Below are 27,160 nucleotides of genomic sequence, written 5' to 3' on the forward strand. Positions count from 1 at the left end.
GATGTGCTGCCTCTCATTTGCAGGTAGGGTTCTTTCACAGTCTACTCCCGGAACTCCATCAAAGACCATAACAATATCTGAAAGTGGTGTTATTGGATCAACTTTAAATTCTACAACACAGACACCAAATAAAATAGCCATCTCACCTTTGAAATCGCCAAATAAGGTAAAAAATCAATTAGCCACAAATACCAAATATTGTGGTTGATTCCTTTATTTTCTTACTAGTCACTTCAGATACTTCAGTTTTAATACATTCCCAAGCAAGTAATAGGCATTCAGTGAAGACTGGATTAATTTAGTAATCAAGGATGTCTGACAGATTAAAAAGCTTACTTTAAACACATAGTAATCATTTTGCATGTGAATATGATTTCCATAGCCCACATGAATGTGGGTACAACAAAATCTTTTGAATTAAGTTGATAATGTAGGTATTCAGTTCTTCTTTAGTTAATATTTTAGCAAAATTACTGTATTTGTGGAAGGTACATATAGACTTAACGATATAAATATAAAATATTGAATGTAACTTTAAAAAAATGGAGATCTGAACTTCTGCTTGGTAACAGGACCAGAGTACTAGAAATTGCCATCAGATGCTGGTAGCCATATTATCAATGTTGTTTAAACTTGAGTACATTTTATTGGAAGCATTCAAATGCTTTCTCATTTTGTTGTCAGGTAAAGTAAGTCATCTAACTCACTTTCCTAAAACATACAGTTTTATTATACCAGCATAACATTTTGAAAAAGATATGTTTTAAAGGACATATTATTCAGATAGAAAGCCAAGCATTATTATTCTGTCAGGTTTCACGCTTGTGACTCTGGAAACATACTGCCCTTTGCACCTGCTTTCTTTGATTTGTTACTGTTCATAAATAGAACAAACATTAAACATTTGCCTTACATTTTTTAAAAGTCCGGGTGTTGGTTTCTTTAATAAGCCTTGAATATAATGTACAAATATGATATCTCATATAGTTTATTAAGGTCAAATTCTTCCTTCATAAGGTTTGCCCTAAATCGAATGAATTTGGCAGAAATTTGAGGGTAACTGTGCCATGCATAGTGATAGGCACTGGGGATAAAACATGGATGAGGTTTTTCGTTTCAAGGAGTTCAATAAGGTAGTTAGACTGAAACATTAAAAATTATCCTACAGAATTACTATGGTCACAGATGGATTAATGACTGCTGTGTGTTTGGCAGGGAAGGTTTATACAAAGGAGCTTATTCTTGAAAGGTCTTAACCTTAAAGGTGGGTTGGATTTAGCTCTGGATGAGCAGAAGGGGCTTTCAGGATTGAGGTGATACTTTACATAAAGGTGTAAAAGTGTGGCCTTTCAGGGAGCCTCACTGATTTTTGCAGTGTGAGAGCCGAGGGTGCTAAGGTTAGATGGACGGTTTCATTATCTTCAGGGGAGTTTGGACTTCTGTGACTTCTCATTGCTTCTAGGACAGTGATTCTCGCCCTTATCTGCTTATTGGGATCACCTGGAGAGTTTTAATAAATACTGATGCCTGGTTCTCATCCCCAGAGATTCTGTTTTCATTTCTCCAGACTTGACCTGGTATCAGGATTTTACAAAGCTCTCTAAGTGATTCTAGTGGGTAGCCTAGATTGGGGACCACTGCTATAAATAATACGAAATTTGCATTTTAAAAAATACGACTCTTGTGGCATTATGAGAGATAGTTTGGGGGAAGGTAAGCCTGTATTGTGGGAGAGATCAGTTAGGTTAGTGATTCTCAACCTTGGCTGCAGTTAGTACTGAGGACCTCTGAGAAAACTAATGGCAGGCCCCTACCTGACCCCATTTAAATCAGAATCTCTAGGCTGGGGCCTGTGTGTTAAATTTAATCTTTTAAAAGTGTAGGCCAGGGTAGAGAATCACCAAGAGATTATTACAGTACTTCATGTTTGAACTACACTAGTAGCTCAGGGGCAGGAGGAAGAGAGATGTGTTGAAAGAGGTTCAGTATCTTAGGGGGAGAATCTAGGATGACTCCTATATTTCTGACTTGAATAATGGGGTAGATGGTAGCCCTATGGACTAATTTGACTGATATATAGTTTATACCTGATGACATATGAATAGGAACTGGCTTTATTGTTTTCCCATCCTTGACTTTAGCCCTGCCATATTGGATCTTCCTTTCTTGCCTCTTGGCAACGTTTTACATTTAACTGTAAGAACAAACTTGTTTTATTTCGAGACCAGCTGACCAACATGGAGAAACCCCATCTCTACTAAAAATACAAAATTAGCTGGGCATGGTGGCGCATGCCTGTAATCCCAGCTACTTGGGAGGCTGAGGCAGGAGAATCACTTGAACCCTGGAGGTGGAGGTTGCAGTGAGCTGAGATCGTGCCATTGCTCTCCAGCCTGGGCAACAAAAGCAAAACTCCGTCTCCAGAAAAAAATAAAAAACAGAAAAACAAAAACAAGCTTGTTTTGGCAATTAAAATTCACAGGTGTGAACTGCACAGTCAAAAGCTTACATCCAGTTGAAAGCTTATTTACCTCTCAGGTGAGATCTAACCATGGCTCAGGGATCCGCGGTGGAGAAGAGGCGCATGATGTGTTTCTTCATTCTTCAACCTCCTCTCCCTTTCTGATTTTGTCTTCTGATCAGAAGGAAGATTAGAGGAGAACGGACAAGGTTTTGTTTGACTGAGATTATTGTACTCCAGCTTCTGGTGCCTTCTGTATAACAGGTGTCCAAATGTAGACTTACGGAGATGTTCACTGAGGATGGTTTTTTGGAACCCTCCTGTGGGCTATGTCCACATTGCCAAGTTCCCTGTCAGGGATACGGTGTACCCTCCAGCTGCCTTTTGCAGCCTGCCTTTAGCTCTTGATTCCTGTAGTCTACGCCTGGCACTCCTGAGTGTCTTTATTCCACAAGGTACATGGCTTTGGCAGGGTTCCGTCAAGATGTCTTAGCCCTTCTGCAGCATCTGCGTGGCCAGTGGGAAACCTCTAGAACCCAGTGGTAAAAGTACAGCTTGCCCAATTGCTGTCCTCTAAATCTTTGCCCTACCATTGTGACAGCTGCAGCCATCTTCTTTCTTGCAGAATTTTCCAGGCTGGGACCAGTTTCTGTGTTCACATATTCTCTGAATAAACTCTTGAGGCTATCTCTCAGGTTTTCCCAGGAACTCTCGCGGCATTTAGTTCTGGTGTTTAAAACAAGATACAGCGCAGTTTCTTTTTTTCTTTTCTTTTTTTTTTTTTTTTGAGATGGTGTCTTGCTCTGTCACCAGGCTGGAGTGCAGTGGCGCCGTCTCTGCTCACTGCAACCTCCGCCTCCTGGGTTCAAACTGTTCTCCTGCCTCAGCCTCCTGAGTACCTGGGATTACAGGCATGTGCCACCACACCCAGCTCATTTTTCTATTTTTAGTAGAGACGGGTTTTTGCCATGTCATCCAGGAGGGTCTCCATCTCCTGACCTCATGATCCGCCCGCCTTGGCCTCCCAGTGCTGGGATTACAGGTGTAACAGCTAAGTTTCTTTATCTTAATAGGTTGATAGCCAAAAAAGATTCAGATATCAGGGCTGGGTCTAGTGGCTCACGGCTGTAATCCCAGCACTTTGGTAAGTTGAGGTGGGCAGATCACCTGAGATCAGGAGTTCGAGACCAGCCTGGCTAACATGGTGAAACCCTGTCTCTACTAAAAATACAAAAACTAGCTGGGTGTAGTAGCGCATCCTAGCTACTTGGGAGGCTGAGGCAGGAGAATTGCTTGAACTGGGGAGGCAGAGGTTGCAGCGAGCTGAGATTGTGCCACTGCACTCCAGCCTGGGTGACAGAATGAGACTCTGTCTCAAAATGTAAACAAACAAAACCAAAAAACCCCAGAGATTCAGATGTCAGTTTCTCCTTGTAGTTGTCACCTAGTCTGTCTCAGAGGTTTTTTTTTTTCCTTTCCCCTCACTGAGATGTAAAGCCCTAGCATTCTCCATGTTTGCAAATTTTCTTCTATCTTTTTTTTCTTTAAAAAAATAGGAGGTGGATGATAGGGATACCATCTTTTAGTAAGTCTGGCATGGATGTCCTTTTTAGAGTGTGGGGGAGTTTGTCATTTTTCGTTTAGCTTTGCGGCCTCACTTCAGTCAGATTCTGAGATAGTAGAAAGTATCCCATCCTATCTCATACTAAAATATAGCAGTACTATAGGCTTGGGCAGAGATGTTTTTAGAACAATTTTTTTTTTGGTCATTGAAGTACCCATGGATTATCTAGATGAGGATGTCCATTGTGAAACTGAATGTAGGCAGTGACTGAAACTATGGATATAGATGAAATCATCCGGGGAATATCAGATTGTATGTAGAGTGAAAAGAAAAGCAGGACTGAACCAGAAAATATTAAGTGTTAGTAGAAGAAAAGGAGCCAATGGGAGAGAGTAAATGATAAGGGAGGTAGTAGTAGAAACTAAACAAAATGTGAAGGGAAGATGATTTCAAAAAGGATACGAGACCACAATTTCAAATGTCAGAGGAAAGTCAATTACGAAAATGACTAAAACGTGAGGATCTGCTGGAGCTCTCCTTGTTTCTACTGATAGAGGCCAAAAGGAAAGCTGAAGCACTCACCCTTCCCTATCCACCAGCACTCAACATTCTGACTGCTGTCTGACTTGAGTCAGTTGAGACTCGTCTCATTATTTATCTTTGTTGATACTGGGTACCCTCAAACACCCCGACTCTTAGATCATCTTTCATCTCCCGAATCTAATCTCCTTAAGGCTCTTGCTGTCTTCTGACCCCTTTTCCACCCATGCCTCTCTTGAAATCCTTCCACTGTGCCTTCTCTGGAGTTCATAATCAAAATAATAATTCCCTAAATTCACAACCTTTTCATTGAATGTTCCTTTTATCTCCTTGCTCTAATGGATACCTGGGTCTCCCTGAGGACACTGCTTCTCCTGCAGACCTATTAAGTGATGGTTCTTTTTCTCCTTCAGCTCTTATACCTCTGGGCCTGGAAGCCTAGGTATTTCCCGTGATTATTCTCTTTACAATTTCAGACCGTTTTCACCCCCTCCTCCAGCTTTGAATCTAATGTTACTAGGTTTGTTGTTGGGAAATCAAGCATGGCTAGTGTTTTCTCAATTTATATTGTAGTTGTCTCCTATTATAGGACAGATTTCTTCCATTATATTTATTTTCTAAAGTAATCCTCCATTTTCTTCAATATTTATTAGATATGCAACTAAGCATTAAACTAATAAAAATGTGATTCTGCTTGGTTTACTTTATTCTTGGTTAGACAATGCTGTTATCTTTTACTTTAATGTGACTTTAATGTGACTTTTGTAATCTTATTCTTAGACTTTCAGTGTCATTTTTTACATGGCTCTTTTCAGTTTATCTCAGAAATACAAGGTAGCTTTCTTCAAAATTTTTCTTTAAAAAAAAATTATTTTTTCTTGAAGACGGAGTCTCACTCTGTTGCCCACGCTGGAGTGCAGTGGCACGATCTTGACTCACTCCAACCTCTGCCTCCCGGGTTTAGGCTATTCTCCTGCCTCAGCTTCCCGAGTAGCTATGCCATCATGCCCGGCTAATTTATGTATTTTTAGTAGACATGTAGTTTTGCCATGTGAACTAGGCTGGCCTCGAGTGATCCACCCAACTCAGCCTCCCAAAGTGCTGGGATTATAGGCATGAGCCACTGCACTGGTCTTTTAAATTTTTTTTCTTTTTTTTTTGAACAATAAAGCTTTTTAATCACCTGGGTTAAATTTTTTTCTTATTCACTTAACAGCAAGCTCATCCTTAACAAAGTAGCTTAATAGCCAAAAATCTATCCATCTGTAAATTAGAATTTACAATAATAGAAAAAGAATTTTATGACAGTCTTAATACATGCAGAAGAATCCTGATAATATCCAACCTCCATTTTGATTGAAATACTTGAACCCACAAAAATAGAAGGACACTTTGATAATTTGAAAAGGGAGAAAAATATATCAAACTTTATGTAATGGTGCAGTGTTGATCAAGGATTCCCACTTTCAATACTTGTTTAATTCTATTGCAGGTCTGAGTTAATGCAGTAAGGCAAGAAAAAAGAATAAGTGGCTGGTGGGCGTGATGGCTCACACCCGTAATCCCAACACTTTGGGAGGCCAAGGTGGAAGGATCATTTGAGGTCAGGAGTTTGAGGCAGTGTGGCCAACATGGTGAAACCCTGTCTCTACTAAAAATACAAAAATTACCCAGGTGTGGTGGCATGCACCTGTAGTCCCAGCTACTCGGGAGACTGAGGCATGAGAATTGCTTGAACCTGGGAGGCAGAGGTTGCAGTGAGCCGAGATTGTGCCACTGCATTTCAGCCTGGCGACAGAGCAAGACTCTGTCTCAAAAAAAAGAAAAGAAAAGAGGAAGGGAGGGGAGGGGAGGGGAGGGGAGGGAGAGAGGGAAGGAAGGAAAGAAGAGGAAGGAAGGAAGGAAGGAAGGGAGGGAGGGTGGTAGGGAGGGAGGGAAGGAAGGAAGGAAGGAAAAGTGTATAGAGATTCAAAAGAAAGTTAAAAAAAGTCATAATTCACATTACATTATTACATACATATAAAATTAAGAAATTTACTATTGAACTCTTAGAATTAGTACATAAATTGTAAATTTAGCAAAGTGATTGGCTGCATGGTCAATATAAAATATTTTAAACCCTTTATATTTAATGTAACTGTTGATATGATTGAATTTAAATCTTCCACCTTACTAGTTTTCTGTTTGTCTCATCTTTATGTTCTTTCTTTAACTGTTTTCCTGCCCTTTTTTGGTTAATTGAAGTTTTTCATGATTCTATTTTATTTCCACGATTGGCTTGTTATAAGTACAAAGAGTTTTTTTTTTAGTGGTTGCTGTACAGTCAAATATACATTTTGGTTTATCACAGTCTACTTTCCAATTTATATTACTTAATGTAGAATAAGAACCTTACAATAGAGTGTTTCCAATTTCTCCCTCCTGTTCTATATGCTATTGTTGTTAAACATTTTATTTTTACCTGTTATAAATTTCATAACCCATTTTACTGTTTTAGCTTTAGACAAAATTACCTCATGAAGCAATTGAAAATAAGAAAAACAAGTCCTTTATTTGCTTTCATTTTAACCATATCCTATATACTTCCTTGCTTTGGGTAGGTCCAAATCTCAGACTGGTGTCAAATTCATCTCTAAAGAACTTTTAAAAATGTTTCTTTTAATGAAAGACTACTGACAGTAGATTTTCTCAGCTTTTGCTTGTTTGAAAAATTTGTATCTTGACATTATGTTTTAAAGATATTTTAATTGGGTAAGGAATTGATAGTTTTTCTGCTAGTACTTTAAAGATGTCATTTATTGCCTTCTGGATTGCATTGTTTCTGGCAAGAATTATACTGTAATTTTTAATACTTTTTTCTATGTATACAATGTCTTTTTTTTCCTGTTTTCAAGATTTTCTTTATATTTGGATTTCTGCGGTTGGACTGTTGTGTGTCTAAACGTGTGTTGTGTGTTTTGTTGTTGCTCATTTCTTTTTTAAATATATATTCTGATTTGAAGTCTTCTTGGATTTATGATTTGATGTCTTTTACTTTCAGAAAACTTGGGCCATTTTTCTTCAAATAGTTCTTAAACTGATCTTCTCTTCTCATTTTAGGACTTCAGTTTCAAAGATGTTAGACTATTTAATAGAGTTCCTTAGCTCTTGGATGCTCAATTGTGTTTTTCTCCCTAGTTTTTTTTTTCTTTGTGTTTCAATTAAGATAATTTTGATTGACATATCTTTAAATTTATTGATTATTTTCTCAGTTTTTTGGAGTCTACAAATATGCTTATTAAAATCTTCACTTCTGGTGTTTTTTTTTTTTTTATTTCTAGCATTTTCATTTGGCCCTTTTTTTTATTTACGCCACCTACACATCTGTCAAGTTACCATTTGACTCTTAGAGTTCTCATCTCTCTGCTGAAATTCCTTTTATATTCATTATCTGTTGTCCCTCTTTTCTACTAGCTTAATTAATTAATCATAAAGTCCTTATATCATAGTTGTAACATCTGGATCATCTCTGAGTCTGGCGCTCATTTTATTACTAGAATGTTCATCTGGACTTTAAGTTTAAAAATAAATTTTTTAAAGTTTATACCACTATGGTAGAGAAACCATATTCTATTAAAAGTAGGTGACTTAGTGCAAAGAGTGAATCCAGGTCAGTGATTTATACCAAAACTTTCTAAAGTTGAACTTTTACAGCCAAAATTCAAGGGAATATAAAGGTCTGCTTTGGTTCTGTGGGATTGAGTCAAATAAATGAGAGTTAAGCCAGATGTAATGGCACACACATGTAGTTCCAGCTACGTGGAAGGCCGGGGTGGGAAGATTGCTTGAGTCCAGGAGTAAAAGGCCAGCCTGGGCAACATAGCAAGACTCCATATCCAAAAAAAGAAATGAGGGTTAGGTTCCTAGAGAACTCTTTCTTTCCTATTAATGAATAATTATTTATGGCTAATTATTAATAAAAATAACTTATTAATAAATTAATAAAAAAAACAAACTCTACCCACCATTTATGGTGGGTAAATATTCCTAAAATGTAAGGCCTGGTCACACTTCATGTAATATTGATGAATAAATTTTTTTTTTTTTTTTTTTTTTTGAGACAGAATCTCACTCTCGCCCAGGCTGGAATGCAGTGGCGCGATCTTGGCTCACTGCAACCTCCGCCTCTGGGGTTCAAGTGATTCTCCTGCCTCAGCCTCCCAAGGAGCTGGGACTACAGGCATGCACCACTAAAGCCTGGCTAATTTTTTTGTATTTTTGGTAGAGATGGGGTTTCACCATGTTGACCAGACTGGTCTCGAACTCCTGAACTCAGGTGATCCACCCGCCTTGGCCTCTCAGAGTGCTGGGATTACAAGCGTGAGCCACCACACCTGGCCTTCTTAATGTTTTTATGGTGAACAGAAATGTATCTTTAGAAAATCATTCTTTCTACTTTTGAGAGTCTATGCAAATTATACTGGACATCCTTACATATGCTTCATATTAGTTTTGCTCTCCTACCCAGGGGAGCACTCTTTTTTTTCAGCCTTTATTTTTGCAACAAATCTTTCCTGTTTGTCCGGCCTGTGGTAAGTAATGAAACGTCACATAGCCATTTTGAATGAAGAATGTACTTGACTGCCATGTGAAGAATTTCAGGGCATAAGCTGTGTGCAGATGGTTAAGTAAAAGTTTTTTACTTTTCTGATTTCTGTGACCAATGTATCTTCTTGAACTCCTCCTATTCTAGGTCTTGTAGCTTGAGTAGAATTCTTTGAAGCTTCTGTAACATTTGGCTATAGTTGCATTATCATGTGTCTATCCATACTTCATCTATTAATCATCTTTTGTTAAAATGCACTTCAAAGTAAGTTGCACGTATTTAATATACTTCTCTCCAAATAACCCATCAAGCATATCAACTAGACTTTACTATTTGTTTAAAGGGATTTTTTTTTTTTTTTAGGTTCAAAAGAAAATTTTTTAAAAATTTTATTTGAAACAGGATCTCACTGTGTCACCCAGGCTGGAATGCAGTGGCGTGATTGTGGCTCTCTGCAACCTTGACCTCCTGGTCTGAAGTGATCCTTCTGCCTCGGCCTCCCGAGTAGCTGGGAATACACGCACATGCCTCACACCCAGCTAATATTTGTATTTTTTGTAGAGGTGGGTTTTTACCATGTTGCCCAGGCTGGTCTTAAAATCCTGGGCTCAAGCGATCCACCTGCCTCGGCCTCTGCAAAGTGCTGGGATTACATGTGTGAGCTGGGATTACCCACACCACCACGCCTGGCTGGTAAAATTTACTTATACTGAAATACACTAATCTTAAAGGTACCATGGGATGAATTCGGATAAAATGTATACATCTGTGTAAACCAAAACTTTATTAAGACACAGACTGGGCACCAGGAGTTTGACACCAGCCTGGGGAACATGATGAGACCCCACCCCTGTACAAAAATAAAAACTTAGCCAGGCGTGGTGGTGTGGGCCTGTAGTCCTAGCTGCTCGGGAGGCTGAAGCAGGAGGATGGCTTGAGTCCAGGAGGTTGAGGCTCTATTGAGCTACAGTTGTATCACTTCACTCCAACCTGGGTGATGGAGTGAAACCTTGTCTCAAAAAAAAAAAAAAAAAAAAGGACAGTCCAGGTGCAGTGGCTTATGCCTGTAGTCCCAACGCTTTGGGAGGCTGAGGTGGTAGAATTGTGAGAGGCCGAGAGCATCTTAAGCAACATGGTGAGATCCCAACTCTACAAAAAATTTAAAAATTAGCCGAGTGTGCTGGTGTGTACCTGTAGTGTCCTAGCTACTCGTGAGTCTGAGGCAGGGGGGTGGCTTGATCCCAGCAGTTTGAGGTTACAGTGAGCTGTGATCATGCCATTGCACTCCAGTCTGGGTGACACAGCAAGACTGTCTCAAAAAAAAAGAAAGTGATTTCACCCAGGTAGTGAACAATTAAACATTTTTCCTAACCATTTCTGAATGTATCAGGATAAAAAAGGCACCTGTCATTTGATATGTTTTGGTAAAAAAGCTTTTTTGATAAATTTCCTAGAAATTGAGAAAATGAATGACTCTGCAAATTATTATAGCTCAGATAGGTTTCAGTCTTTATCTTTTACCAAATTGAAAAAGGACTTAAGTGAATTCTCACATAATTAAAAATAATTTTTTTCAACTTCTTAAAAATAATTTTTGATGGTAAAACATAATGTAATTTTTGGTATAAGACTCAGAAGGAATTAAAAATATTAATATATTATTACAATAAAAATCCTGTTCATACTTATCTGTGAGAACAATGTTTTTCAATGTTTATAATTATGAAAAATAGGAATATAATTGTTATTCAGCTCTGTCTTACTCTAGTTACATGTAATATCTATGGACACAAGAAGTAATTTTTAAAAAATGAGTCCCATCTATCTAGTAAGAGATGCATTTCAATAACATTTTTAATGTAATATATTTGTACAAATTGTTATTTGCATTGCTTTGGTTAATTGCATATAGTAATTGTATTGTTAACTCCATCAGATGAAATAACTTTGAGCAACATTTTGTGTTTTGGTTTTGGGTTTGTTTTTTTTTCAAGGTTGGGTCTTGCTTTGTCACCCAGGCTGGAGTGCAGTGGTGTGATCATAGCTAATTATAGCCTTAGACTCCTGGGTTGAAGCAATCCTCTTGCCTCAGCCTTCTGAATAGCTAGGACTACAGGTGCGCACCACCACACCCAGCTAATTTTGAAAAAAATTTTTTTGGAATCTCGGTCTTGTGACGTTGCCCAGGCTGGTCTCAAATTCTTGGCCTCTAGTATCCCGCCTCAACCTCCTGAGTTGCTGGGATTACAGACATGAGCCACCACCATCAGCTCTAAAGCAATGTTTTAATTTTTAAAACTTTTCAATTTATGTACTTTTTTTTTGTTTCAGGGAAGTATGATAGAAGAATTTCAAGCATAAGAATGTTACATTAAGATAAAATTTTTAGATGAAATGGAATTCAAATACAAGTTCACAGAAAAGGAAAAATATAAATTTCCAACTGTTAGAGAATGGTTTATTTTTAAAAACATAGTAAATAGGCTGGGCACAGTGGCTCACGCCTGCAATCCCAGTACTTTGGGAGGCTGAGGCAGGAGGATCACCCGAGGTCGGGAGTTCATGACCAGCTTGGCCAACATGGTGAAACCCTGTCTCTACTAAAATACAAAATTAGCCAGGCGTAGTGGCACACGCTTGTTATCCCAGCTACTTGGGAGGCTGAGTCAGGAGAATCACTTGAACCCAGGAGGCGGAGGTTGCAGTAAACCGAGATTGTGCCACTGCCTTCCAGCATGGGCAGTGGAGCCAGAGCAAGACTCTGTCTCAAAAAAATAATAATAATAAAATTAAAATCAAAAATAAATTAAAAAAATTAAAAACGTAGTAAATAATGGTGAGCATCAAATCACTATGTTGATTTGATTCTGTTGACTGCACTTTAAAAAGTAATGTAGCAGTTTTATTTTTAAATGCTAATATTTACAGTAGGCTGGAAATTACAGTTGGATAAGTGTTATTTCCAGTCTCCCTGATGGTTATCACCATTCCAGTGAGCTGGAAGGGGAAAAGACATGGAAGAGGCACATACAGGAAGCTTTTGTGAACCAGAAGCTTTTAAGGGAGACTAAGAAATACAATCTGGCTGTAAGCCTAGGAAGCAGAAGAGAATATGGATTTTGGTTAACAGCAAGCAGTCTGTAGAATAGTCATCTGTATATATACTTAATAATGCTACGTAGACACAGGTAAATTGGCATTAGTTGCACAGTGAACTGGGAGTCGATGAAGAGTTCCTCTTACAAAGAGACACTGTTCCATTTCGTAATTATCAGTGGCTATCAAGTATTTATTGAGGTCTCTGTGTGCCCTGTGCTTAGGTTGAACAGCTTGCAGTGGTTCAGCAGACAAAATTGAATGCAAATAAAACAGTGAGTGATGAGATAGGTGCTAAGTTGTGTAGTATAGACTAGGTAATATAAAAGTGCAGAGGAAAGAGGAAGAGAGAAATCCTGGTATTCCTTCTTTCACCATTCAACAAGTATTTATTGAGTGCTTACTATGTAGTAGGGGCATTTTCTGGGCTCTTTTTGGGGAAACAGCAGAAAGAAAAAAGTAGATACACAGAAGCTAAAGTCTGTGGGGGTTGGGAAGGGAGTATGACAGAAATGAATCAAATAATTACACAAACATATAAACTTACAAAGGCAGGAAAAGATACATTATGTCATGAGATCCTACATAAGGGGATTCAGCTCCAGTTGGGATGGTTAGAGAGGGCATCCTAAGCTAAGGTTTTCTATGGGTATGGTTTAGAATGGATGTCAGCCACAAGAGTGAAGGACTGGAGCTGAAACAGGTGTGTACACATGGGACAGGAAGATCACTACTCTGATTGGAAATATGAATTGGAAATATTGGAAATGCTTTGGAGGGAATGGAGAGAAAATAAACATAGGGTCAGATTAGGGCTAATCTTCAAAACGAAGAAAATTTAGGCTTAATTTTGTCATTAAATGGAGACTCGGGATATTTCTGAGACAAGATTTAATAAAAACATGAAAGTAAAGTTTGCAAAATATTAGGCAATGTCTGTGTGGTGGATTCAAGCTTTATGAATCAATATCTGTCAGAAATTGTGTGGTGGGCAGGTAGAGACTGGAATCATAAAGCTTACTTTCAGTGTGTTTTGCACATATCCCGGCAGGAAGTGATGTGACCAGTGACAGTACTGCCAAGTTGAAAATGAGAACAGATTTGGGGAAATGGTTTCAGATGTTGATTGCTTTTGCTTTTAGCTGTGAAGCTGTTACGTAATTGAATTGTGGTGGTAATGAATACAATTTGAAGAGAATGGGATCCATTTTCCTAATATATTGACCAATTATTGTAAGATTAGTAAGAATTGTAGAATTGAGGTGACTACAAGTCGTAGGTTCTATTGATTGTGTTACCCAAATTTTTATCTTATATATAGGTCTTTATACCAGTACCCATTAGCCAGGATAAAGAAGGAGAAATGGCTGGGCACGGTGGCTCACACCTGTAATCTCAGCACTTTTTGGGAGGCTGAAGTGGGAGAATCACTTGAGCTCAAGAGTTTGAGACCAGCCTGGGCAACATAGTGAGACCCTGTATCTATGTTTTTTTAAGAAAAAGAAGAAAGACTCCCCCCACCCCCCCAAAGAAAAAAGAGGCAGAAAGAATAAATGAATGAGAAATTCTTCTTTTTACCGTATTATATATATTGGTTTCGTTTTATGCATTTGTATATTATATTGATTAAATACCTGTGGGGTCCTGTTACCTTTTTAAAAATTGTTATTTAAATGAAATGGTCTTACTCTGTCACCCAGGCAGGAGTGCAGTGGTGCGATCACAGCTCACTGCAGCCTTGACTTCCCAAGCTCAGGTGATTCTCCCACCTCAGCCTCCCAGGTAGTTGGGGCTGCAGGAGCACAACCCCATGCCTAGCTTATTTTTTGTAGAGACAGTGTTTTACCATGTTGCCCCAGGTTGGTGTTGAACTCCTGGGCTCAAATGATTTGTCTGCCTTTGACTTCTAAAGTGCTGGGATTACAGACATGAGCCTTCATGGCCAGTCGTTATTGCCATATTTTAAAAAGCACTTTTTTTTTTTTTTTTAAAGTTGAGATGGGGTTTCAACATGTTGACCAGGCGAGACTAAGTCTCAAAAAATAAAAAACACTCTTACTATAGAAATTTAAAATGTAGGCTGGGCACGGTGGCTCACGCCTGTAATCCCAGCACTTTGGGAGGCCGAGGCAGGTGGATCTCCTGAGGTCAGGAGTTTGAGACTAGCCTGGCCAACATGGTAAAACCCCATTTCTACTAAAACTACTAAAAAAATTAGCTGGCTGTGGTAGCAGGTGCTACTTGGGAGGCTGAGGCAGGAGAATCGCTTGAACCCGGGAGGTGGAGGTTGCAGTGAGCTGAGATTGTGCCACTGCACTTCAGCCTGGGTGACAGAGCAAGACTCCTTCTCAAAAAAATTTCAAATATATTAAAAGGTTCAAATAGCAATTAACTCCCATGTGCTTTTCATCCAACTTTGGAATTACCAACTTGCCTGTTTTTTGTCACCCTGCTTCTCATTTTTAAGTTAATCGTGTCATTTCATCTGTAGATGTGTCTTTATGTATAGAAAAGATAGGGACACTTTTGGGAAAAAAACTTACCCACAGTCTTTTAATTTTTTTTTTTTTTTAAATGAGATGAGGGTCTTGCTGTGTTGCCTAGGCTAGTCTCAAACTCCTGAGTTCAAGCTTTCCTCCCACCTTGTCCTCCCCAAGTGCTGAGATTACAGGCATGAGCCACCACGCCCAGCCCCTTTAATGTTCTTAAATACCTAGTTAGTGTTCACATTTCCCCAGTCATCATATTTTTTTCACTATGTTTGAATTGAGATCCAGTTCTATGTCTGTCTTTGTAAGTTTGGAAATGATTGGTATTTCTCTTAGTTTTATGATCTCCTTTATCTTGTTGCCTTTTACCATGTGTTTTGCAGATATTTTCTCTCAATCTATGGCTTGTCTGTTCTTTATTTTATTTTATTTATTTATGTTTTTGAGATGGAGTCTCGCTCTGTCACCCAGGCTGGAGTGCAGTGACGCAGTCTTGACTCACTGCAACCTCCACCTCCCAGGTTCAAGCGATTCTCCTGCCTCAGCCTCCCAAGCAGCTGGAATTACAAGTGGATGCCACCAAGCCCGGATAATTTTTGTATTTTTAGTAGAGATGGGGTTTCAATGTATTGGCTAGGCTGGTCCTGACCTCAAGTGATCCGCCTCCCTCGGCCTCTTTAAGTGCTAGGATTACAGGCCTGAGCCACCGTACCCGACCTGTTCATTCTTTTAACAGTGTATTTAAAAAAATCATGTTCTGGCCGGGCGCGGTGGCTCAAACCTGTAATCCTAGCACTTTGGGAGGCCGAGACGGGTGGATCGCGAGGTCAGGAGATCGAGACCAACCTAGCTAACACGGCGAAACCCCGTCTCTACTAAAAAAAATACAAAAAACTAGTCGGGCGAGGTGGCGGGCGCCTGTAGTCCCAGCTACTTGGGAGGCTGAGGCAGGAGAATGGCGTAAACCCGGGAGGCGGAGCTTGCAGTGAGCTGAGATCCAGCCACTGCAGTCCAGCCTGGGTGACAGAGCGAGACTCTGTCTCCAAAAAAAAAAAAAAAAAAAAAACATGTTCTTGAATCATATTAACAGGGTTTTTGCAGAGCAGTTTTTAATATTAATGAAGTTTGACTTACCAGTTTTTTCTTTCATGGATTGTGCTTTTGGTAGTGTATCTAAAAAGACAGAGCTAAACTCAGGGTTACCAAATGTTATCTTCTAGGAGTTGTTTGTATAGTTTTGCACTTTATGTTTAAAGTGTAAAGTCTGTGTCTGGATTCCTTTTTTGCATGTGGACCTTCTGTTATACCAGCACTGTTTGTTGAAAAGACTATCCTTTCTTCATTAAATTGCTTCTGGTGCTTTATTAGAGGTCAGTTGATAGTGTTGGGTGTGGTCTGTTTTTATGTTCTCCTGTTAATTAGTCATTTTCAGTCTTTGCCAATTTAACTAATTAAAAAATCTCATATACCAGCCTTGCCACATGGTGAAATCCCGTCTCTGTTAAAAATACAAAAACTAGCCAAGCATGGTGGTGTGCGCCTGTATGTCCTACTACTTGGGAGGCTGAAGTGGGAGAGTCGCCTGAACTGGGAAGGCAAAGGTTGCAGTGAGCTGAGATTGCACCACTGAACTCCAGCCTGGGAGACAGAGCGAGACTCCGTCTTAAAAATAAATAAATAAACTCATATAAATTTGTATTTAAAAAAAAAATTATATCCGTGTCTTCTGGACTCATTTTCTGTGAACTCCATGCCTGTTGCATTGTCTTTTTTCCCTTGTGGTCTTAAAAATGTCTGTGGTATGTTAAGGAACTTATTTCTTTGTTATTAATGTGTTTACAAATATTTTTCTCCGTGGCTTGTTCTATATATTTTTCTTTGCGGAAATTTCACATTAAATTAGTCAAAATTTAGTCTCTTCATGTGTGAATTTTTAGTTTTTGAGTCACACTTAGATAAGTCTTCCTTACTCCTATTTATCCATTTTGAAAATCGTCATTCAGTTTTATGTTATTTTTTTACATGTACTATATTCCTTTAGTACAAATTAAGTATAGGAATAGACTTTTTTTTTTAACTATATGAAATGGTTAAATTGGTATTTGATTCTATATCATTTTGATCCTGATTTTTTTGTTTTTGAGATAGGGTCTCGCTCTGTCATCCAAGCTGGAGTGCAGTGGTGCGATCATGGCTCACCGCAGCCTTCACCTCTCAGGCTGAGACAATCCTCCCACTTCAGGGCTGGGACTATAGGCACATGCCACCATGCCTGGATAATTTTTTCAGTTTTTGTAGAGATGGGGTTTCACCATGTTGCCCATGCTGGTCTTGAACTCCCTGGCTCAAGTGATCTGTTCACCTTAGCCTCCCAAATTGCTGGGATTACAGATGTGAGCCATCACCATCATGCACCTGGGCGATCCTGACTGATTTTCATAACTTAACCTTGCAAAGTGGATATCTCTTTCTTTCTTTTTTTAAAGACAGAGTCTTGCTATGTTGCCCAGGCTGGTCTTAAAGACCTGGCCTTAAATGATCCTCCCATCTTAGCCTCCCAAGTAGCTGTGATTACAGGTGTGAGTCACTGTACCCAGCTATTTTTTCAGTTTTTTAAAATTGTGGCAAAATATACGTAATATAGGATTTATCATCTTTTAAAATTATACAGTTCAGTGATATGAAGTACATTCATATTGTTCTGTAGGTGTCACCACCATCCATCTCCAGGACTGTTTTCTTCTCGTAAAACTGAATCTCTATATCCATTTAACAAAAACTCCCCATTCCAGTCTGGCATGCTGGCACAAGCCTGTAATCCCAGCACTTTGGGAGGCTAAGGTGGGAGGGTTGCTTGAGCCCAGGAGTTCAAGACCAGTCTGGGCAACATGGCGAGACCCCATCTCTATAAAAATTTAAAAATTAGCTGGGTGTGGTGATGCGTGCCTGTAGGCCCACCTACTTCGAGGCTGAGATGGGAGGATCCCTTGAGCCCAAGTGCCTAAGCTATCGCACCACTGCTGTCCAGACTGGGCCACAAAGCAACATCTTGTCTCTAAAGAAATTAAAAATAACCCCTCTTCTTTTCTCTCCCCAGTCCCTAGAAGTCACTATTCTACTAATGTCTCCATAATTTTGACTATAGTACTTCATATAAGTATAAACATATAATATTTTGTCTTTTTGTGATGGGCGTATTTTACTTAGCATAACGTCCTGAAGGACCATTGGTGTTGTGGCATATACATCAGAATGCCCTTCCTTTTTAGGGCTGAATACTATTCCATTGGATATGTATACTGTATTTTGATGAGGCATTCCTCTGTCTGTGGACACTTGGGTTGTTTCCGCCTTTTGGCTGTTGTGAATAGCGCTGCTATGAATGTGAGTTTACAAATACCTCTTCAAGACCCTACTTTTAATTCTTTTGAGTACAGTATGTACCCAGAAGTAGAATTGCTGGATCATATGGTAATTCTGTTTTTACTTTTTTGAGGAACTGTCATACTGTTTTCCACAGTGTACTATTTTATATTCCCATCAACAGTGCTTAAAGATGACAATTTCTCTACATCCTTACCAACAGTTGTTTTTGATAGTAGCCATCCTAATGGGTGTGAGATAGTATCTTACTGTAGTTTTGACTTGTATTTCTTTAGTAATGCTGAGCACGATGTTATGTGCTTATTGGCCATTTCTGTGTCTTATTTGGAGAAAAATCTATCCAAGTTCTTTGCTCATTTTAAAAGTGGATTGTTTATTTTTTGTTATTACGTTTAGGAGTTCTCTGTATATTCTAAATGTTAATCACTTATCGATATACCATTTGCTAATGTTTTCTCCCATTCTGTGGGTTGCCTTTTTACTCTGTTGATAGTGTTTTCTGATGCACAGAATTTAAAAAATTTTTATGATATCCATTTCTCTATTTTTCTTTGATTGTCTGCACCTTTGGTATCATATCCAGTAAATCATTGCCAGATCCAATGTTGTGAAGCTTTGCCCTGTGTTTTCTTCTAAGAGTTTTTTTTAGTTTTAGCTTGTATATTTTGGTCATGGATCTCTTTTGAGTTTATTTGTGTGTAATTTGTTAGGTAGGTGAGGGTCCAACTTCACTGTTTTGCACATGGATATTCAGTTTTCCCAGCACCATTTGTTGAAAAGTATGTCTTTTCCCTGTTGAACGATCTCAGCACCCTTGCTGAAAATCATTTGATCATAAATGGGAATTTTTTTTTCTCCTTAGGGCTCTTTATTCTGTTCTGTTGGTCTATATATTTTAATACCAGTTCTGGTTTTACTTTTTAGGTTAAATCTTAAATCCATTTGGAATTCGTTAAAAGGAATGAGGTATAGGGATCAGCTTTTTTCTTCAGATCATGTAGCTAATCCACATTATTATCATTCTCCATTGATTCGAGATGTCCACTTTTATCATAAACTTTTTTATATAGAGATTTTTAAAAAAGTATTGCTTTGATCTTTAGCACTCTGTTCCTAGGCTAATCCCATACTATTTTATTTTCCCTATCTTTATAAATATGTTTTAATCCTTAGTAGGGCTGGTTTGTGGTCCTGATACCTTATAGTTTGTCTAATTTTGCTTCATATCATCATTGGACTCCTTCTATGACTGCTACCATGGATACTAATAAACCACATATAAATTACTCATCCATGTCACTATAACTCATAACTATGAATAAAACATAAGTTGGATTAATATCCATGGAAAAATAGCAAATGAATGGCTTATACTTTTGTAATATTTCACCAGTCAGTAAATCAGTACTGAATGTTCTCGTGCATCTCAAGGTTCACTCTGTCATTGGTCATGTAATACATTTAATATTTATCTTTTCTTACTTTATCATTTGTCTCTTTTAGCTTGAAAGTATTTTAAAGCTTGCAAATTTGTTTCTTGCTAGGTTTACTTATTTTAATAACCTACGATTTGGGAGTCAGGATAGTGTAAACATAGCTTTTCCATGAGGATAAGCTCTATAAACATTGTCACAAATTTTTAAAAACTATATTAATATGTATCTATGCAAATTCAGTGTTTTTGGATATTAGTTAAGCCATATCTCTATATTTTCATATCTACAAATCTACACATAAGTATCAAAATCATCAAGTAAAAGAGAATAGTCATTTGTGAGGACAAAAGAAGAATGTTTTATTCCTCTTTTTCTTTTAGGTAAATCTGCAATTTTAAGTAAGGACTTTTGGTGTTTAGTAATAGGAAACTCATGATCCAAGAAATTATCTTATATATAATTATATTAATCTGTAAAAAGAAATGGCTTAGGAAATAGTACAAATAGAAATGTCTTGCAAGTCTATCCGCGTTTTTGAGGGCAGACACTTATACATGTTAAACATAGCTGTTTTGAATCTAAATTAAGATATTTGCTTTTTAGCCCAACTCTTAAAGATGTTATTTGGGAAATAGAGATAACTCCAAATGAAGATTTGTATTGAACACACATGAACTGTTTTATGTAATGGGTATTTTCAGAGAGACGTTCACATGTAGTTCTTTGCAGGCCACTGTAATTGAAGGAAGGGGCCAATTTGTGAATTCTCTCAAGCAATGAAATGTATACAATCCTTCTGTTGTTTTCAGTTTTTAAGTAGTAACTTTTATATGTTACTTAGTTTTTTAGATGCTAAGAAATGTGGTTTAATAAGTGGTTGCTAAGCGTTAGGGCTGGGGAGAGAGTGTTACTCTCTCTAAAGGATGGTGCAAGAGAGATTGGGGTGATGGAAGAATTTTATATATCTTCATGGTGGTGTTGATTACATGAATCTGTACAAGTGATACCATTACATGGACTAACACATCAAAAAAGTGCACATAAAAACTGGTGAAATCGGAATATGATCTGTTCTGTAGTTTAGTTAATAGTTTTGTGCTGGCCGGGCACTGTGGCTCACACCTGTAATCCCAGCACTTTGGGAGGCCGAGGCAGGTGGATCACCTGAGGTTAGGAGTTCAAGACCAGCCTGACCAACATGGTGAAACCCCATCTCTACTAAAGATACAAAAAAAATTAGGTGTGGTGGTGGGCACCTATAATCCCAGCTACTTGGGAGGCTGAGGCAGGAGAATTGCTTTAGCTGGGAAGGTGGAGGCTTCAGTGAGCCGAGATTGCGCCATTGCACTCTAGCCTGGATGACAAGAGTGAGACTCTGTCTAAAAAAAAAGTTTTGTGCCAATTGTCAGTTTCCTGGTTTTAATAATGTCCAATGGTTAGTAAGATTTTATTCTGTTTGGGGAAGGATGCATCAGAACTCTATGTTAGTTTTACACCTTCTTGTGAGTCTAAAACTATTGTAAAGTTCTTTAAAATGCAGTGTATACTTCTATTTAATATACTAACTAGTACTTTTGTGTGTCTTAGAGGCAGATGTGTGACTTTAGTTCTTAGAGTTCTTGAGGACTGGATGTTGTCTACATTTATTCAATCATTTCATTACTATTAATCAAGCATCTACAGTAGGAGGCAGTATAATGTTTTGGTTAAGCAAATAGTCTTTTGAGTTAGATCTGTTTCACATCCTTTCTCTGCTACTTTTTAATTGTGTGACCTTGGAGAATTTACTTAATCTCTCTGAGCTTCTCTATCTAAATTGGGCATTGTTGATCATCTGTTTCAATAATGATGATAGGAATAGTGACTCATATTTACTGAACATGCACTATGTGACATGTTATTATTTGCACTTTGTATAATTTAACTCATTTAATCATCACAATTCTATGAGAAAGGTACCATTTTCACATTTTCAGAAGTTTAGTCACTTAACCAATATCACACAAGTAGGAAATGGAGATGCCTAGATTAAAACCCCAGCAGTCTAGATTTTCTGTTTTTGACTACATAGAACTAGCTTGTTGCACTAACCCTTCCACCAAGAATAACTAAAAAGCAGAATGAAATATATTTCACTTTGGGAGGCTGAGGCAGGAGGATCACTTGAGGCCAGGAGGTTGAGCCCAGCTTGGGCAACACAGTGAGACTTGGTCTCTACAAAAAATAAAAATAAATTAGGCAGGCAAGATGGTGAGCACATAGTCTAGCTACTCGGGAGGCTAAGGCAGGAGGATCGCTTGTGCGTAGGAGTTTGAGGCTGCAGTGAGCTATGATCATGCCACTGCACTCCAGCCTGGGTGACAGGCTGCATGTGGATACTCTGTTGTACCAGTACCATTTGTTGAAAAGACTGTCCTTTCCTCATTGAATTGCTTCTGGTGCATTGTCAGAGGTCAGCTGATTGTGTTAGGTGTGGTCTGTTTTTATGATCTCCTGTTAATCAGTCATTTTCAGTCTTTGCCAATCTGATTAAAAGCTCTCATATACCAGCCTGACCAACATGGTGAAACGCCATCTCTACTAAAAACACAAAAATTAGCTGGGTTTGATGGCACACGCCTGTAAATCCCAGCTACTTGGGAGGCTGAGGTGGGAGAGTCATTTGAACTGGGGAAGTGGAGGTTGCAGTGAGCCGAGATTGCACCACTGCACTCCAGCCTTGTTTCGGTGATTAAATGATACCACATCCAGCCAAAAGTGGGCTTTTGAACCATATATAAAAATCAACTCAAAATGAATAAAAGACCTAAATGTAAGACCTGAAACTATAAAACTTCTAGAAGAGAACATAGAGGAAAGGTTCCTGGATATCGGTCTTGGAAATTTTTTTTTTTTTTTTTTTTTTGTGATATCAGACCAAAAACTCAGGCTACAAAAGCTAAAATAGAGGCCAGGCAAGGTGGCTCACGCCTGTAATCCCAGCACTTTGGGAGGCTGAGGCAGGCGGATCACTTGAGGTCAGAAGTTAAAGACCAGCCTGGCTAACATGGTGAAACCTTGTGTCTACTAAAAGTACAAAAATTAGCCAGTTGTGGTGGCACACTCTTGTAATCCCAGCTACTTGGGAGGCTGAGGTAGGAGAATCGCTTGAACCTGGGAGGCAGAGGTTGCAACAAGCCAAGATCATGCCACTGCACTCCAGGCTGGGTGACAGAGCGAGACTCCATCTGGAAAAAAAAAAAAAAAGCAAAACTAAATGGACTACATTAAACAAAAAAGCTCCTGCACAGCAAAAGAAATGATAAAATGAAGTGGCAGCCTATGGATTGAGGAAAAAACATTTGCAAACTATATATCTGAGAAGAGGTTAAAAATCTACAATTTAGAAAGAACTCAGGCTGGGTGCAGTGGCTCATGCCTGTAATCCCAGCACTTTGGGAGGCTGAGGGAGGCCAATCACTTGAGGTTAGGAGTTTGAGACCAGCCTGGCCAACATGGTGAAACCCCGCCTCTATTCAAAATACAAAAATTAGCCGGGTATGGTGGCATGTGCCTGATTTCCCAGCTACTTGGGAGGCTGAAGCAGGAGAATCACGTGAACCCAGGAGACAGAGGTTGGAGTGAGTGGAGATGGCACCACTGCACTCCAGCTTGGGCAGCAGAGTGAAACTCCATCTCAACAACAGCAACAACAACAAAAGAACTCATACATCTTAGTAGAAAAACAACCCAATTAAAAAATACACAAAGTACCTGAATAGACATTTCTGCAAAGATACAAAAATGGCCAACAGACATATGAAAATGTATTCAACATCATTAATCATCAGGGAAATGGAAATGAGAGCCACTATGAGATGCCATTTCACACCCATTAGGATGGCTATTATCAAAAGTTAACATAATAAATGTGGTGAGGATGTGCAGAAAATGGAACTCTTGTGTATTGATTGTGAGAATGTAGATTGGTGCAGCTATTATGGAAAACAGTGTGGAGGTTTCTAAAGAAATTCAAAATAGAATTGCCACATGACCCAGCAATCCCTCTTCTGGGAATATGTTCAGAAGAAATGAGATCACCACCTCGTGAGGATATCTGCACTTCCATGTTTATTATAGCACTATTCACAATAACCAGGATATGAAAACAACTTGTTGACAGATGAATGAGTAAAGAAACTGTAGTATATACATAAAATAAAATAGTATTCAACCTTGAAAAATAAGATCTTGCCATTTGCCACAACATGGATGAATGTGGTGGGCATTATGCTAAGAGAAACAGAAAGAAAAATATTGTATGATCTCACTTATATGTGGAATCTGGAAAAAAATGGGCAAATATACAGAGATAGAAAATAAAACTGGTTTACTGGGTGGGGGTAGCAGAGGAACTAGGTCAGAGGATGTAGAATAATAGATATGTAGGATGAACAAGTGTTAATATACAGTGTTAAGACTGTAAGTAACGAAATTGTACAGTATTTGGGATTCCTGCTAAATAAGTAGATTTTAACTGCCCTTGCCACAAAAACAAAATGGAAAACTATGCAAGATGATGGATATATTGATTTGCTTCATTATAGTAACATTTATATACATTTTGCTATATGTATCCCATGCATCATGTGATACACCTTAAATATACGCAATCAAACGTACTTTTAGAAGAGCAATAGAAAAATCTATACTAAACAAACTTAATTAAACCAGTCCCTGTACTATGCCATGCCATAACTACCTCATAATGTGGTTGTTAGATCAGATAGTCTTCTATAGAATTTTTAGTACTGTCCTCCATGCATATTAAGTACCCAATAAATGTAACTCTTATGTTTCAAGCACCTTGTTTCCTAATATACTTAGTGTTTTTCCTCCATGTTGAGCGGATATATAGTAAGGACTATGTCCTTTGCACCATTGTATATATTTGTCTCTTAGGTTGCTTGATTTTTCAGTAGCTTCCATATTTATACATTTAATCCTTTTTCTTATGCTATCTGTTTTCATTTAATTCACTGCTATGGCTGCTGTTATCTCTTATTTTGAATCTGGTTTTTGCTTATGATAATATGTGAATTATTTTATGCAGAGGTAACGTCTTTTGTAATGTTTCTGAACTAAATGGCATTATTTTTGTTTTCTCCTGGACTTTTATGAAAGTATTTAGAATTCTTGTTTCATAATTATCCATACAGTGAATACAGATTTCCTCCATCATACATCAGTTGTCTTTTAGCATGAGAGCTTTTTATAGAATAGGTGGGGATGTAATTATTTATAAAATAATACTATATGTCTGGTTAGAGAATCTTTGATCCTTTGTATTGTATGACAGTGTGTTGTACATTGGTTAAACAGCAGTTAGGGACTTGTCAAAAGACTATTGTGTTCTGCCCTGCCTATGATGTTTCATTTAGCTTTTGGGGAATTCCCATTGCCTTTTGTTGGACTAAAGAAAAGGATTAGTATCAGTCTTTAATTTTTAAAATAATTAAATCATTTTAATCAATTAAAATGATGTGGCTCCCACCTGTAATCCCTACTCTTTGGGAAGCTGAGGTAGGAGGATTGCTTGAGCCCAGGAGTTAAAGACCAGCCTGGGCAGCAAAGTGAGACCCTGTCTCTACTCCCCCATCATCACACACAAATTAACTGAGCATGGTACCTGTGGTCCTACTTGCTCAGGAGGCTGAGGCAGGAGAATGGCTTGAGCCCAGGAGGTCGAGGCTGTAGTGAGCTGTTATTGCACCACTGCACTCCAGCCTGGGTGACAGAATGAGACCCTGTCTATTATATATACATACACACACACACACACACAGATACACACTTAGGGAATACAAAACTAGTTTCCCTAGACAAACAAAATTGGTAATTTTGGACTGAATTTGGCCTCCTGCCCATATGCTAGTGGGTACTTTTATACCTAGGGAGTATTATGCCTTTCACAATTTACTAAACTTAGTAAGGGTATCAGGTAGGCTTTTCTTTTGGGAAAAAGCAGCACTTTGGGAGGCCAAGGCAGGTGGATCACCTGAGGTCAGGAGTTCAAGACCAGTCTGACCAATATGGTGAAACCCCATCTCTACTAAAAATACAAAACATACAGAACATGGGAATATAAAATTTGTTGTAGTTATTTTGGTGGGTAGCAATAATGACAACTATCTGTATCATCTTTTCTCTATATTGAATATGGGGCTTAATTCTGGGAATTTTAAAATAATTCTTTTCATATAAATTTTACCTGATAGTAACAAAATTGTGTAAGTACTTGCAAATTAATAATTTCTTCATAGCAAGTTATCTGAAATGGACTAGCAAGGAAGTTAACTACTAGAGATGGAAGGTAGAACTCATTACTTTTGGTTTTATTTCTGTATTTATTACCATTCTTTTCATTTCTCTTTGAACAGGTTGTTCCTTTCAGCAGCTTTTGATGCAATACAGGAGCATACTTTATAACTTGAGCAATTGTTATAAATTAAAAATAGTAGGAAAGTTACATCCCAGATTAATGACAGCCATGTTGTATTGTTTAATAGGCAGTGAAATCAACTGTGCAGACCATCACTGTTGGAGGAGTGAGCACATCACAGTTTAAGACAATTATTCCTCTGGCAACTGCTCCCAATGTCCAGCAGATTCAAGTGCCTGGAAGCAAGTTTCATTATGTCCGACTTGTTACTGCCACATCAGCCAGTAGTTCAACCCAGCCAGTTAGTCAGAATCCCAGTACAAACACTCAGCCTCTTCAGCAAGGTTAGTAACCATTTTTTAAAAACAGTAATTCTTGATTTTAACATGATTAAAGAATATTTGTCCGTTTCTTGCTGAAATCCTGATGAAGAGTGGCATTTCAACTGAGTATGAGCCAGTAACTGGTGCAGAAGGCAGTGAAATAGAATGAGAGTTGTGTATAACTGTAGTATTCTTTCTGCTGGAAGTTGGTACACAGTGTGCTATTACACCAGATAATAGTAATTATTTGTTAATTTGTGGTTAGCCATTTTATTGCTGGTTTTAAAACCTGCCATTTATGCCAGTGGGATACACTTAGATGGAACCGAATTATGTATTTTATTTGCTGAACTGTAAAGCCCCTTGATAGGGTTTGGGTCAGTTGAAATGACAAATAGGCAAGGTAAATATAAGAACTTAATGTGGGGCCGGGCGCGGTGGCTCAAGCCTGTAATCCCAGCACTTTGGGAGGCCGAGACGGGCGGATCACGAGGTCAGGAGATCGAGACCACCCTGGCTAGCACGGTGAAACCCCGTCTCTACTAAAAATACAAAAAACTAGCCGGGCGAGGTGGCAGCGCCTGTAGTCCCAGCTACTCGGGAGGCTGAGGCAGGAGAATGGCGTGAACCCGGGAGGCGGAGCTTGCAGTGGGCTGAGATCTGGCCACTGCACTCCAGCCTGGGTGGCAGAGCGAGACTCCGTCTCAAAAAAAAAAAAAAAAAAAAAAGAACTTGGCCGGGCGCGGTGGCTCAAGCCTGTAATCCTAGTACTTTGGGAGGCCGAGATGGGCGGATCACGAGGTCAGGAGATCGAGACCATCCTGGCTAACATGGTGAAACCCCATCTCTACTAAAAATACA

The 27,160-nt window shown here is 38.6% G+C and overlaps 1 protein-coding gene across 6 annotated transcripts in view; it reads left to right on the forward strand.

The window, feature by feature from the left end:
- LIN54 (lin-54 DREAM MuvB core complex component) overlaps nucleotides 1–27,160 on the forward strand; it is an 88,995-nt gene that overhangs the window by 40,793 nt on the left and 21,042 nt on the right. For 5 of the 6 annotated variants that reach the window (XM_033214231.1, XM_033214234.1, XM_033214229.1 and 2 more), the window contains exons 4-5: nucleotides 24–166; nucleotides 26,104–26,320. In XM_033214231.1, the coding sequence (XP_033070122.1) occupies nucleotides 24–166; nucleotides 26,104–26,320 (360 nt within the window). The remainder of the gene's footprint in view (nucleotides 1–23; nucleotides 167–26,103; nucleotides 26,321–27,160) is intronic. The other variant, XM_033214232.1, reaches the window with a different exon arrangement.

The sequence above is a fragment of the Trachypithecus francoisi genome, unplaced genomic scaffold, assembly GCF_009764315.1.
Source record: "Trachypithecus francoisi isolate TF-2019V2 unplaced genomic scaffold, Tfra_2.0 Lachesis_group1, whole genome shotgun sequence".
In the NCBI taxonomy this organism is placed as follows: Eukaryota; Metazoa; Chordata; class Mammalia; order Primates; family Cercopithecidae; genus Trachypithecus; species Trachypithecus francoisi.